The 16412-nt window shown below is 34.8% G+C and overlaps 1 protein-coding gene across 1 annotated transcript in view; it reads left to right on the top strand.

The window, feature by feature from the left end:
* The first annotated feature begins 625 nt into the window (after positions 1-625).
* Baldspot (elongation of very long chain fatty acids protein baldspot) overlaps positions 626-16412 on the top strand; it is a 47905-nt gene continuing 32118 nt past the window's right edge. Inside the window, exons 1-2 of the mRNA XM_028175208.2 lie at positions 626-1228; positions 14600-14737. Coding sequence (XP_028031009.2) covers positions 1029-1228; positions 14600-14737 — 338 coding nt within the window. The 5' untranslated portion in view covers positions 626-1028. The remainder of the gene's footprint in view (positions 1229-14599; positions 14738-16412) is intronic.

Raw genomic sequence — 16412 nt, 5'->3', positions numbered from 1 at the left:
GCGTGCCTTCAGACAGGTGCTTCCTGTTTTTCAACGTCCACAAATCGAGTGGGTCATGTTGCACCCTTTCAGTGGCTCTAAAAATAGGGAAATAGGTAAAATTTTCTGAATTCAGATTTCAGAAAGACTCTTGAAATAGGGTCAAGGAATAAGGTGGATTAAACTTAGTTCAATTCAAGTCACTGAAGACATTGGTTTCACTGCGAAGAAGGACCTTGAAATCTTCCAAAATTATTAGGATTATTGGAGTTGACGTTTTGAGTAGTTTTCAGCATCGGTGTCACTTGGACAGTAAAGCCTAATGCTTTACAAAGCCCAGGCCCAGGCAGGAATACTCGTCTCATTCTCGGAGTTGGCGTTTTTTTCCATAAGCTACATGCCTTTGGAATGAACTTGTCTGCACGGTGTTTCCTGGGCGTTTTCATATCACTTAGGTTGAGAAGTGTACTCAGCTTGGACGTGTACATACTCGGATTGCTGACGTTTACAAACAAGTAAGAAAGTGTTGATTCTAAAATATTAACACTACTTCGAAAAATCTTTCATCTTTGAAAAATGAATGATATTGCGGACAATCGAGACAAATAATTAAAAAAAAAATGCGATCTGGCAACAAAAATTTTTTAGTGGAGGAGGGAGACCGGCCGTGGCCCCGACGGGCGGGGATACCTGTCAAACTCAATTGTCAAATCGAATATGAAGACCAGGGACGGCGTGGCGTGAAACGAGTTCATTCATCTTTTTCACATGCTTGTTACCGTTGACGAGTCAAATAAATTCGGACGCGGGCTGAGGCCTCGTCATCGCAATAAATAGTTAACAGGAGGACATTACGCGATCATTCTCAAATCAGTGACATAAACGGCAGCACGCCTAACCGCCCCGCGAATCTAATTTAGCTCGTCTGTGATAAAAGTACAGTAGTATCCTGTTATTAAATGCTAGGTTAAAATCCTGTGATGAACTGTGCTTAAACTGACTGAAGACTGTGTTAACTAATTCGTGGTGTTTGGAAATAGAAAGGAAAAATGGAGGCATATTCTGCCGCTGTTTCATCCAACCTGGATATCACTCCAAATTATTCATATATTTTTGATTTTGAAAATCATTTTATTCATCACAACTATAGGAAATGGATGACAGAAAACTGGACCGTGGCTTTCTATTACGTTGGAATCTACATGGCTTTCATATTCTTCGGGCAATTGTACATGCAAAACCGACCACGGTGAGTACCGATAAAAAATCTTTAATACTAATAAAATGAATGTGTGAAACGCTACCTACAATTTGAAACGTATTATAGTTTAAAAAGTAGGCAGCCCATCGAAAACATTTTAATTTCGACAAAATTAATTGAAACGATACTTCAATGCACGATTTACGCTATTTACACGTCAAACGCATACCATGCCGGTTCGATTTTAATATATATGTTAGCTTAATTATGCCTATCAACCCAAACAGACGGGTATTCAAATGAACTATTTTGAAAATGTTAGATGTAAAAATAATTTTTTTAATGAAAAATATCTTACACTGGCACTTACTTTAATTGTTTAGGTGAAAGAACTACCTCACAGTCCGACTGATGTATAGTGGTGACTGGAACCCATAGACTTCATAACATGAATACAGCCACACAACTTTTCTGGTCATATGTTGCCCAATTTATATTCCTATTAAAACTGGTTGTTTAATAAATTGCTGTTTCTAATTATATAATAAACTAACGACCCGCCCTCGCTTCGCTTCGGAAACATTAAAACAAACATGAAACCAAAAAAAAAAATTAAAAAAAATTAAAAAAAGTAGCCTATGTTCATCAGGGACAATGTCGGCTTCTAATGGAAAAATAATTTTTCAAATCGGTCCAGTAGTTTCGGAGCCTATTCGAAACAAACAAACAAACAAACAAATCTTTCCTCTTTATAATATTAGTATAGATATATTAATAATTATTGACTCTAAATAGCTAATAAATTATATTTGAATGTGATGTATTGTTGTTGTTGATTTAGAGCTATGGTACCTCGCTGGTACATAGGGCCTGGTACATAAGTTGTCTCCACTCCATCTTGCCTTGCGTCTGCTCTTTAATATCACCCCAGGTCATGTTAAGTATTATTATAGTAAACTAGGAAATAAATAAACCATAAACACTAAGCTCTATTTTAATAGCACTTTGTAGCCAAATGTAAATATTGAATGCAATGTTGTTCTTTCTGTGTGAATGTCTCAGCTATTTATAATGGAAACTTGACATTAGGCAGATTATATTCTTGAAGACTATTATCTACTTTGAACAGCTGTTAATTAACATATCAAAGAACCCTCTTTGACATGTAAAACTCAAAATCATGTATGTTTTTTGGTTTTGCCTAAATTAATAAATCAATATTTGTTAATAAACTGACTTTTTGCATTAAATCATTGTTGTGTCAATTAACAATTCCTTGGATCGTTATGCAGCAACCAACAAGATTTATAGTCGGTACTTTGTTGAGTTGTAATTTTTTTTATAAACGAATGCTCGATCATGATTTTTCATGCTGTCAGACAAGTGCCAGACAACCCTGGAAATGAGGTGGTTACTTTCGCCCCTGGACACTGGTAGTACTTAAAGCAAGGAAAATGTCTGTCATATTATTTAATATTTAAGAAAACTTTCCAATGCCAACCTTACATCTCAAAGTAAATCTGTGGTATTTATGATCTCCAGCAAATGTATACAAAATGTCTTCATACCTAAGACAACCAATGTTTTTGCTACGTAAAGGTCATAACAATTATTGCAGCCAGACCTTAAAAACAAAAAAGATAACCTTAATAATTTCTTAGATTTTCGTAAGTCAAAGACATAATTAAAGCTACTTTAATTATTTAATCTTGGGCTCATTATCTTCATTAGATTATTTAACTATTGAATATTTTACTGTTTGAGCAATCAGGGGACAATCATCTCAAGTGGAAATAGAAAAATATTTATTAAACTATTATTATACTAACAAGATGTGTATATTTTCAAGTTTTCATTTTATTGATTGTTTATTGTATAGGAAGAACAGTGGCATAGTTCTATCAGGCCATATGACTGTGCCGGTGTTTAAATCCCATAGGTAGGTACTGACTTTTCTAAGGAAATACTTACTAAATACATTCAGTACTGTCTTCTAAATAAGAAGTAGACAATGTTTTAATAATGTAGACGTAACCGGCGGTCAAGGTCATCATCATAGAAGCCACCGCTAACAATCAAAATAAATATCATCCGTAAATACTAAATATCTTATTCCTTTAACGTATAAATAATCGAAACCTAATATTTATCTACATAATAGTTTAATTACATAAATGCTTTTCGCGGTTAAAATAAATATCATATAAAAAATCTTATAAAACATTAACACTGAACTGCAGAATTAAAAACGCTATGTACGAATTTAACCCACAAACACAGCCCACTGAGTTTCTTGCCGGATCTTCTCAGTGGGTCGCGTTTTCGATCTGGTGGTAGATTCTGTAAAGCACTGCTCTGGCTAAGGCTAGTGCTAGCAACGCCCTCAGGTTAGAGCCCCGTGAGCTCATTTACTCGCTCGTTTACGGTGGCATATCCACTAAAGCAGGATTTCTGCTTCCTAACCTTTTTGTGCCATGCCCCACTGCAATATTTAAAAAAAAATTATGCCCTCCATACATAATTGTTAACATTAAAAAAAATTTTTGTTCACTTAATAAACATAAATGGTAGGTTTTAGCAAGAAATAACTATGAACTTGTTATCAAAACACTAAGTAATATTTCAAAACCTATAATAAGAAACTGAATTCCAAATTCAAAATAATTTTAATACAGATTTTCTATATTAGTATTATTTAGTGCGATTGCCCCCCTTAATTATCAAATTGCCCCCTTGTTTGGCGTGGGCCCCACCTTGATAAACACCGATCTCAAGGCTTAGGTTGGATTTTTTTTATACGAAAATGTTATTTCTATGAATACGCAAAACGAGACGTTTAGTTGAACGAGCGTGGGGAGCGTCTCTGGGGGCACCCCCTGCGTAGTAGTGTGGGGCGGGGTGGCTCAGATGCCTCTCGTGAATGGACCTCCGCATCCGATCTGCAGTATTACGTAACAAGATTTTGGCATACTTTCATAGAAAGGGTCACTTGCACACGACTTTCGCTGAAGTCATTTACTCAAGCCAAAGGTCGCCTTGACCCACTGGGCGCCAAATAAAATAAACACTCATCATAAAGATCATAAGTGAGTTCCGTATGTACATACAAAGATGAATTCATAAATATTTACGTCTCTTTAATTTTAAAATTTATACACCATGTATAATTTCTAATTCAATTTGTTTCATTGTAATTTCTTAACCTATGTGGGTTACAAAAAGTTCTTTGTTCAATTTGTATTGTTTAGTTAAATTTAAATAATTGTTAATTGTTTGACTTAATGTATGCAGAACATGTCATGTTAATATAATTTGTAGTTAAATTAATAAATTTCATCTATAGTAAGGTGTTTAAATTCTAAATATAAAAATAACTAATGGCTTTCGATTTATGATAATAATTTTGCACTATAGTCGGATTTTTAATTAGACGAAGCCAGCTGACAGTAGCTAATGTCACTTTGTGAAATAATGTTGCTATATTTAAAGTAATAGTGATGCGTCCAGTTCTCGTTCAATCACATAAATGAACAATGAGTGTGAAGAGTTAATCATTAATTTCAAACTATAAAAGAATATTATTTATATTTTACAATAAAATTGTATTAAAGTGATCCAATATAATAATATGTTACTAGTAGTATGTAACTACAATCAGTTTTTTTTATTTTCATTACCTATGTACCTATAATTGTTATATTTTATACATCTATAGTTTCAACTATATGATGCATTGGAAATAGGACAGTCTTACAAGCTTCCTCGCAATGTTTTTCTTAATGTTTAAAACACTCGGTATTCAGTACAGGTAGATACCATAGGAACATAATGTTTCGTCGAAAACTCGTTGGTATGTACAAAGCACGGCTAAAATTCGAACCCCGTGCCCGATATCGGCAGTTCGGCACACTAACTATTCACTAGACAATCGAGGCAATTTCATTAATTCAGGAGTTTTTTCAATCGTTCACTTTGTCACAACACTATTTTTATTTCATCAAAAACTGACAACACAGTAAACGTCAGTTTACTTCGTCTAATAAAAAATCCGACTATATGTATTTATTTGTTTCGTTCGCTTGCGCAATTCAAATTAGCATCGGAGTTTTATCGGCGAGATTATAACAATACAGCGTGAAAACAAAATACTATTAAACCTCGTTTATATTTTTAACACCTAATAAACTTTAAACAGAAAATCTTTTAAAAATAACACGAGGATATCATTTGAATGTGAATATGAGAAAATCTGACGTAATCATAACTTGAAATTATACTGCAATTTTTTTACTTTTTTTTTTTATTGCTTAGACGGGTGGACGAGCTCACAGCCCACCTGGTGTTAAGTGGTTACTGGAGCCCATAGACATTTACAACGCAAATACGCCACCCACCTTGAGATATAAGTTCTAAGGTCTCAGTATAGTTACAACGGCTGCCCCACCCTTCAAGCCGAAATGCATTATTACTGCTTCACGGCAGAAACAGGCGGGGTGGTGGTACCTACCGACTGTTTATAAAATTGAATAACACTACATATTTTAAGGTTCAAAATCACATATAAATAAATATTTGTCTGTCTGAAAAATGATGTGATGACCTGACTAGGTATAGATACCGGCTTCCTTACCCATGAACCTTGAAGGAATGAATGCTCTGGTTTTTTTTAAGTACCGACTGAGGAGCTCCCCTATTATAGGTAAAGTCAAACCAAAATATGTATAAGGCAACCAGCCACATACTGAAATCAAATTTATACCACGCAATAAAAAACGTAATTACATCAAATTCGTACTACCTATACTGATAATATTACAGTTACCGAGTCAGATAACAACAAAATATCGGAAAATACTTTGAAATTTGAGATCCTTAAAATAAGTTTCAGTTTCATATCAAGTGTGCGTCATGTTTCCGCAACACTCATAACTCGCTTAGACCCTCATCATAGATTAAGTTGTGATAATAATTACGTCGATAACCCACAAACATTGCGACATGCCATATCAGAGATTACTTAAAATGTAATTAATTGACAAAAAAAACTAATTGTTCAACAATTTACGCACTGAATGTGAAAATTAAAAGTATGTAGACCGACTAATATTCACAGTCACAACAAGAGCCACCTCTTGACCAATAACTGCTTATCCATATTTAAAGGTCAATACCTATACATTACTAAATATTTGGGAAAATTCTGCACCCGGCGTATATGGTTGCCATACACTAAAATTGAGCTAAAGCAAGAATCGAGACAAGCGATATGACTGACGTGAAACACCGTCGGGTCTTCTCGTCCCCTTAACCCAGAAGATTGCCCCAAGGCATGGATCGGACCTTGGGGCAATCTTCTCTGCCCGGGCTTGAACTCCCTGCCTAACGAGGCAGGGGTGATGTTTGTGCTTGGATAACTTTGATGGATGGCTATTAAATGGACGTGAATGAGGCGATGATGTAAAAATGAGATGAAATAATGTACTGATGATGGTTCGATTTGAGAGTTAGATGGCAATGCTTCTTACTATGGTGGATCCATTCCCAGCAAGCGAAAGAAGTCCTCTTCCTGTTTTTCCTCTTCCTCTTCCTCTGCTTCCCTTTCGCTCCTCCCGCCGATGACACTCCCTTGCAGTCCCGCGTCGGGTTATTGAGTGGAAAGCGATCCAAAGAGTACTTTATAGTGAAACGTAGTGTAGTACTTAGTAGTGTAAGTGAAAGAGAGCGACTACTAATGCGATTTAGATACTAATGAACATGGGTCTATATTATGTGAACTCTTGTGATTTTGGTAATCAGAGACTTTGATTATGAAAACTACCAATTAATAATAATTATAATCTGAAACTTTCATTATAAAAACTACCAATTAATGTAACTATGTTTAAAATCTGTTTATAACGTCATCCGAAACTCCAGTTCGTAACTGGAACTGAACTCGTAAGCATTCTAAGCAAAGATAACATTGTTAGTGTATAGAATGCACCTTACCTACTCATATTATCCAAGCTAATGCCGGGCGTGCTGTGATTCACGATGAGATCACAATGTTCTAAAAACAAATATAACCTATGATTTGGAATATACTAATCACTATTGTGCGAGCTTTACCAATAAGTTTCCATGTGAATTTGTTAGAATGTATATAAATTCTGTTGAAAAGCTGTCGTAATATAAAATTGTAACTGGATGCTCTGATCTGTCATATCTGTCAATTTGCTAGAGTCATATGACCCGCCCACCGCCGCTTGAAAAATTGTTAAGTGATGTACATAATTTCAAACCTTTGTACAAATATATTAAGAGTACTGTAAATAACATTGAAAAGTTAGTGAACAGTCGTGAAGCGTTCTCAAAGCGAAAGCGACCGAAAAAAGACATGGCTTAAATGTCTCGTTACCAGGCCATAAAATCCAAACAAAAAAATAGTCATATGAAGAACGAAGGAAAATCAGCAAAAGCAATATCAAACGTTACATAGGTAAAGAATATGTCAAAATGTTCGTATATGTAGTTAATTCGTGATATCTACCTCACCATCACCGAATGCCGACATTGATAACATTGATAAGGCTTCAAGGGAACTGATTTGTGTGCAGATTTTCACTAGGAAACAAAATAGTCGAATCGTAAGATTTCTTTGTAAAATACGTCTCATTTAGTCTTTTCGCATTAAAAGTGCACAATTTCCAAAAATATTCGAAATTGAGTTAATATGCATTTGTTTGTTAATTTTTTTTTTACTTTAAGTACCTATTTTTTGACGACTATTAACAAAATTAAAACATAATTTTATCTTACTTTAAAAGACAAATAATGTAACTGATAAAAAATAAAAAATAAATATTGCAAAGATGATTAATAATAAAAATATCACATGTTAAACCTTTAAAACACTCTCCTGTAAAATTAGTAAGTTTTGAGATTATACAGTTTTAATGCGAGAAAACGAATTTTGTTGAAAAAGGTTTCAAGATAATAACCCTAAATATCAAGATGGCGGGCAGTACTCAACGCGATGCCGAAGCTGTGTTTTTAAATCCATCTGTTTTGTTGTACAAAGAAGCAAATACATTGCTCTATTTATTTTAACAGAATTATACAAGCTTAGTTACACCTGTATTGGGATATGCTTACCTAATAGATATGAAAACCATATTTTCAAAAGGACATAAGCCTGTGGAAAGAAATTCAAGAGCAGGCAACAAAACTTGAAAGTTTAGAAGAAACTTGAAGAAACTAGGAAGTTTAATTCAGGGATACATGATACTCATATGTCTCCCAAATACTTAATTTAGTTACTAAATCTTTAAAAAAAAATTGTTTTCTGTCTATTAGAGTTTTGAAAATGTTATTTGGCATCTACATTCAACTCTTTCAAGAATCAACTAAACGACAGAAAAAGCTTCTAGTGTGTGTTTATGTATATGAATAAATTTACGCTTCTAGACGTATCAAATGTTACTGAAACTTTTCGTAACCGAGACGACTTATACTTAGAAATTTGGATCAATTTGCAAAACTGAGTTTCCAATTTACTCTGGATTTAATTCTTTTTATTCCATGTCAAAATTGAATTAATCGTAAAAAGTATTTGTACTCTTCTTAATAAATTCTCATAATCGATATACTTTTTTTACTACGCCCAAAACTTATACGAGTATTGTAAAATTCGTTTTACTAGTAAAATAAATCTTATCTGATCTTGTAATCAAGAACTGAGACATTAGTCTACGAACGAAAAACTATATTAATTTCGCTTTGTAATACTGATCTATTCTCGTTTATTGGCTCTGCAGTATGTGAGTTGACATTTAGGTCAGGGACGTGTCCACTACAGTTTTAATATGAACACCCAATAACATTTGACATTACTAGTTCCACATCTTTATAAAAATTGAACTGATTGGATAATATATTTTTATAATACATAAATGCTGTTAACTGCGCAATATGCCTTCCCGGATAATAAATACGAAATATATTTTTTTAGTTATAGTACATGCCATTAATACGGAAAAATATTGTCACTTGATCAGGAAATATGTTTTATTATCACTAGAAAAACTCGTTTGTTTAGCAAGAATGGGTTTTGTATGCTAATTATATTGGTAAGGTCTGATGTAACTAGAATCGTTGTGTCACTGCCGTTGTTAGGAGACGGATGGCGGTATGGATGTGATGGCTTTTTTCTAGGGGTATTTTCTTGACAGTATTGATAATGCAGTCCTTATTGCCTCCAACGGCAGCCCGTAGGCGTTTCGATTATTTTTTGTAAACGTCTTGTTCTGCTAAACACAAAGAATCGTCCTCACTCAACCCAGTGTTGCAGGAAGAGAAGCTTTTCGAACTGACGCAATATATGTGAAACATTCTCCTCTGTATCTTCAGCGTTTTGAACGAGTCCAATAATTTCAACTCACGATTCCTGTTAACAAAATCTTTTAAGGCTTACATTAAAAGATTTTGCTTGAAATTGAAACAATAATTAGACGAATCTTTGTTTGTTTTTTGTTTTTTTTATTAAAACCATCCATAGAGTGTAAATGAAAATATTTATATAGTAACTGGACTTTGAAAGGTTCACCTTCTCATTCGCCTTTACCCAATGTCATTATGAAAAAAACACGTCAACATATCATCGAATTAAAGCTAAGTTAACGAACAAATACTAATTGTAATGCGTAGTAGTACCAACAAAAATTTACATTAATCAGGTATGATATACAATTGAAAATTTCAACTGTACTTGTCATGAAATGGAATGAAATAGAATGTAAATCACCTGAATTAAATAAATACTCTTTATAATAATAATAATAAATTCATTTAATCATCTTATTACTGGTGGTAGGTAGGACCTCTTGTGAGTCCGCACGGGTAGGTACCACCTCCCTGCCTATTTCAGCCGTGAAGCAGTAATGCGTTTCGGTTCGAAGGGTGGGGCAGCCGTTGTAACTATACTGAGATCTTAGAACTTATATCTCAAGGTGCGTGGCGCATTTACGTTGTGGATGTCTATGGGCTCCAGTTACCACTTAACACCAGGTGGGCTGTGAGATCGTCCACTCACCGAAGCAATAAAAAAAAAAAAATCAATAATTAATTATATAATATTTTCATTTCAATTCTAATACTCCATACTAAGCCATAAAAGGGGTTTTGTTGCTGCTAACTGAAACTTTCAAGATTTCCTAAAACGCTCCAGCCCTGTATTTTGATATTTCAGATTTTTGTTTCAATCATATAATAAAAAATCTGAAAAGAAAAGAATAAAAGGCATCAATATTAAAAAGTTCATTTAGAATTTAGCAAATTCCGGGGATTTCCCTATAAGATGAACAACCGCATAAAAATTTAGCACACGAAATTACCACTAAACTTGGGAGTAGTGACATTTATGTGCCACCGATTTAGAAATGTCATGTTTCGCAGTTGACATTAAACAAAAGCTCGATAGAGCGCTGGAAATATCAGCTAATGTCTGCCAAATAAATGACGTCACTTGTCTATTGTCAAGTTCAAGTCCGGTGGACACATTTTATCGTCTGGTTGAACGTAATTAAATGACGTGTGTACGTTAATATCGTATTGTACTCGACGATAAGTGAAGACCCGATTAAATTGATAAAATTAATTCGATCCAACGACCGTGACCACGAAAAAGCGTTAGAAATATCGGACATTACAAAATTACAAGATACATAAACTCCAAATTCGTATCGTATAATTTCGCATATACATAAATATATAAATATTGTATGAGTGCTTTGACTACAGGTTACAAAAACATATAATAATATGTGACTCAAAGACACATCCTTTGTTTTTTTTTTCTCCTACCTATGCTGCTAGCCTTGAGAGGCCATTTCAGCTTCGCCCTAACATGTAGGTGAGCTCACGGGGCTCAAACCTGACGACGTTGCTAACACGAACCCTAGCAAGACCGTGCTTCGCAGAATCTGCCACCGGATCAGAAACGTGACCCCCTGAGGAGATCCGGCGAGAAACTCAGTGGGCTGTGCGTGTGTGTGTGTGGGTTAATTTACTCGTGGAGCCCTTCGTCGCAAGCGACGGGTTCGACGAAAACGATGACCGGTGCTTGAGGTACCTAAAAACACCCATCCTGTGGCTCAGAGCTCTAACCTAATAAATTATTGGCGTTATTTCTGTTTTGTTTAGTAAATAAATACGTAGGTAGCCATGAAAAATGCTACCTAACTGTACACGGTAGTTACAATAACGTGATAATGTTTATTAATAAAATCACTGGTTGATTAAAACTCTGATCAAGAAATGCGAATGTGCCTTAGTCAGGAATGCAGTTTTAAATAAGCATAGTACGATAGCTTACGGCTTGTTATCGTCGCCAGACGTGACACTGTAGAAGTGATACTGCCGTTCGTCTTGAAACTGGACGGCTGTCATTGTAACTTGAAATGTCTCGTGTCTTAAAGAGCCATCTACGTTATGGTGAAACGTCACATGTCTTAAGGAGCTATCTACGTTATGGTGAAATGTCACATGTCTAAAGGAGCTATCTACGTTATGCTCTCCAAGAGCAACTACCATGGAGCGTGTTGAGCGATGCACCGGTGTTCGAATCTTAGGCAGGTACCAATTTTTTAATGAAATACGTACTCAACCAATGTTCACGATTAATTTCCACGGTGAAAGAATAACATCGTGTAATAAAAATGAAACCCGCAAAATTATAATTTGCGTAATTACTGGTGGTAGGACCTCTTGTGAGTCCGCGCGGGTGGGTACCACCGCCCTGCCTATTTCTGCCGTGAAGCAGTAATGCGTTTCGGTTTGAAGGGTGGGGCAGCCGTTGTAACTATACTTGAGACCTTAGAACTGATATCTTACTTAACACCAGGTGGGCTGTGAGCACGTCCACCCATCTAAGCAATACAAAAAAAAAATGGGGTCAGAGTGTTAGACAACAGCAATAAATCTTTAAATGTTTTCAAAATAAATATGTATTTAATAGATAACATTGTTTAAATTGATCCCAAGATGTTGTGTCAAAGTTATAAATCTATAAAGGTTATAATAATAATAATTATTATAGTATGTGTTAATGAATCATTAATATTACATAAACAAATAATTAGTTTACCGATAAAATAATACTAATACTCGTTATCGAAAAAGATCGAGTTCGAAAAACTTAAATAGATTTTTATTTGTTTACGTCTGTATTTTCTTTTCTATACTATCTATACTTAATATTATAAAGAGGAAAGATTTGTTTGTTTGTTTGTTTCGAATAGGCTCCGAAACTACTGGACCGATTTGAAAAATTCTTTTTCCATTAGAAGCCGACATTGTCCCTGATGAACATAGGCTACTTTTTTTAATTATTTATTTATTTATTTATTTTGGTTTCATGTGTGTTTTAATGTTTCCGAAGCGAAGCGAGGGCGGGTCGTTAGTAATCTATACTAATATTATAAAGAGGAAAGATTTGTTTGTTTGTTTGTTTCGAATAGGCTCCGAAACTACTGGACCGATTTGAAAAATTCTTTTTCCATTAGAAGCCGACATTGTCCCTGATGAACATAGGCTACTTTTTTAATTTTTTTTTTATTTTTTTTTTTGTTTTCTTGTGTGTTTTAATGTTTCCGAAGCGAAGCGAGGGCGGGTCGCTAGTAATATTATAAAGAGGAAAGATTTGTTTGTTTGTTTGTTTCGAATAGGCTCCGAAACTACTGGACCGATTTGAAAAATTCTTTTTCCATTAGAAGCCGACATTGTCCCTGATGAACATAGGTTACTTTTTTTTTTATTTTTTTTTTTTGGTTTCATGTGTGTTTTAATGTTTCCGAAGCGAAGCGAGGGCGGGCCGCTAGTCGTAAAATATAGATGATTTTTATTGCAATGACCAAAACGCTTTTTGTAGCGGTTTAAAAGTTATTTATTGTTTTATTTTTAATTGGCAAATAAGTGCGGTCGTATTCATAGATAAAGTGGAAGTCTTCGTTCATGTGGGTAGATAATGGGGATAATCGAAGCACACGGAACAAACTATAAATTAGTTTGAAGTCGTAACTTATGTTTGCTTCTCCGTAATAAACTCTAGTTTATGCTAAGGCTTTAACTTAAGCAATATTCCGCAATTTGGGAATTAGGGATAGAGTTAGGTGACACATAGATACTCGTCCGAGACAGGTAGACTATTATAATGAAAGATACACCGATCATCCGTTAACACGGGCAGATGTCCAATTAAGTTTACGAATGACTTCCATGGTGAAGGCATCTTTCTTTGGATTCGCCTTATCCGTTATAGAGGGTTGATGTTCCCATTCATATGCGTCTTTCTTCGTAACACCTTCTAATATTTTTTTTTTGGACGTTCTTCATCAACTCTACAACTACATTACTCCATGAAAAACCAATTTTCACGAAAGGTAATATGAAACTGCCGGTGAATTCGTATCTAGTTTTCGGACTATACCGCTGTTTGAATCCCGCAGGCAAATACACCAATATTTCCATTGAAATACGTATCTGAGACTTGTTCACGAACGATCCCTATTTCTGCCACGGAGCAGTAATGCGTGCTAGCTTGAAGAGTGTGGCCGCTATTGTACAGTAGAACTGAGACTTAAAACTCAAGCATCATGATTGGTTACGGCATTTAGGTTGTTGATGTCTGTGGGCTTCGTTGTATCACCAGGTAGGCCGTGAGTGAGTATGCTCACCCGTCTGAGCAATAAAAAAGAACATTCATCAAAGAATGACAAAGATGGTAATTATTGAAAAAAATTATTAGCTGTCATGTTTCAACTTCTATTAGGTATTGAGAAAAAAAATCAATAGGCCATTGTTTTCATCGTCTGTGCGTCATTTTAAACTTATCATCTTATTAAAAAATTTCACGCAATATTTGTAATTGCTTATTTATTATATACTATATATTTTACTGGTGGTTGGGCATCTTTGTGAGTCCGCACGGGTAGATACCACCTATTTGCCTATTTCAGCCGTGAAGCGGTAATGCGTTTCGGTTTGAAGGGTAGGGCAGCCGTTGTAACTATACTGAGACCTTAGAACTCATATCTCAAGGTGGGTGGCGGCATTTACGTTGTAGATGTCTATAGGCTCCAGTAACCACTACACCAGTACAACGGCTGACCCACCCTTCAAACCGAAACGCATTGCTGCTTCACGGTATAAATAGGCAGGGTGGTGGTACCTACCCGTGCGGACTCACAAGAGTTCCTACCACCAGTAAAATATGTGCTCATGTGAAACAAGTGATGTTTGGTCGTTCACGTTATATTACACTTTATAAAAATACTCATGTTTTGTCAATAGAAGCGTAGAAATACAGTTATCAACTAATTACGGTTGTGGCACATCTATTAGACGCGTGTATTTTACAAATATGGATGTTTTGATGTTTTACAGATTTGAATTGCGGCGCACGTTGATAGTATGGAACTCCCTTCTGGCCGCTTTCAGCATCATGGGCGCCTGCCGCACGCTTCCAGAGTTCATCCACGTGCTTCGGAACCATGGAATTTACCATTCTGTCTGCGTGCCAAGGTCAGTTTTTATTTGATACACGTCAATTGTATGAAAATATGTAACAAGTAAAATAAAATCGTCTATATAAAATCTTTATATATAAAAATGAATTGTTCTTCGTAAGTCTCGCTCAAAATTCGAGAACGGCTGGACCGATTTGGCTAATTTTGGTCTTGAATTGTTTGTGGAAGTCCAGAGAAGGCTTAAAAGGTAGACAAATATGAAAGTGCTCGGAATTAAATAAAAATAACAATTTTGTTTTTCCTTTGATGTGTCCCTTGTCGGACGCATTCCTTCTGTTTGATTTAAGTTTATTTTATACAAAAGTTTAGGTCTTTTATTTATCGATTGAGGCACTAAGGAGACTGCCGGGTCAGCTAGTATGTAATAAGTAAATCTATGAAGCTGCGTGGTATTGTTTATTGTCTGTTTCAAGGTCGTCTGCCTTGACACCACCAGTTTTAACTGGCTCCTTATTAAAAATAATGTTTATTATTTGCGATTTCAAACGTATTATAATTTTATTTAAATGAATCGTTTTTTTTTTTAAACTTTATGGTCTGGTAATGATACTTAAGGCAGATCTTATATTTTCCTCTTGTATCCTGTTATAATACGAAATAAAATGCGATGGAGTCGTTTAATTAGAAAGTTTAATTAATTGGGATGAAATTAACTCTAACGTGATGAGATGCGGTGAAACAAAGTATTAGATAAATTGTGGTTTATTTAGTGAGATTTTCAGCGGACTTTTTGTAAGAACTCTAGAAGCTACGTCCAGTGGCTTTATTTCATTTTCCCGTATTTGTGCACTTTCACTGATGCTAAACAGTTAATACACCCTAACTAGCTGTAACCGTCCGCTTCGCTGGGCATTTAAAATTAACATTATTATTTCTCACCCCCACAAAGATTCTCATCATTAACGCCCCCGCAACTGGTATAGGGAGTTCAACACTCATATAAATATTAGCCTATCAATTAAGTACATGTATTTTCTACATGAATACCAAATTTCAAGTCAATTGGATGAATGCTTCAGTAGTTATAACTGAACATCCGTAAAAACCGCTGTAGATTTATATATTAGTATAGATTATTACATATTTAAACTTGAAGAACATCTACATTAGCAAAATAAAATAATTCACTCAATTTAGCTCATCGTGTTTCAGCCAAAAGTTCCTGTAACATTGCAATCACGTTGCCTAGAGTTATAGAAAACTGCAATTAATGAAAATTCACTTTTGTTGTATTTAAAGTTAATATTTCGTAAAATTATAATCTGAAGGATAAATATTGTTTCTATACTGACTTTTTGCTTGATTTTGACTCGGGCTACTTTAAATATTACATAACACGTAAAAGCGATACGCGCAGTTTTTTAATAATCTTTACGGATTAAAACGAATTTGAGACATTTTTAACAGTATATGTCTAAATGTCCTTCTAGAACGTGCGAAGGCCCTTAATGGTACTAAATGCTTATACTTATATAATTTGGTTTTATTATTATTATATATTCTCGTACCTTAAAAACATTACGAGCATTTTCTGTAAACTTTAACAAAAATCGCTGGAATAAATATATTAAAATACGGAAATTATATCGCGATAAGTCATCGCGGTTATCCGTCGTCATGATAAGATAGCGTGGAAATGTCTGAATTTCAGTTTATTCAAGATGTTTATT

This window comes from Bombyx mandarina, chromosome 22, assembly GCF_030267445.1.
Source record: "Bombyx mandarina strain Sakado chromosome 22, ASM3026744v2".
Taxonomy (NCBI): Eukaryota; Metazoa; Arthropoda; class Insecta; order Lepidoptera; family Bombycidae; genus Bombyx; species Bombyx mandarina.
This window is presented reverse-complemented; position numbering and strand designations above follow the sequence as displayed.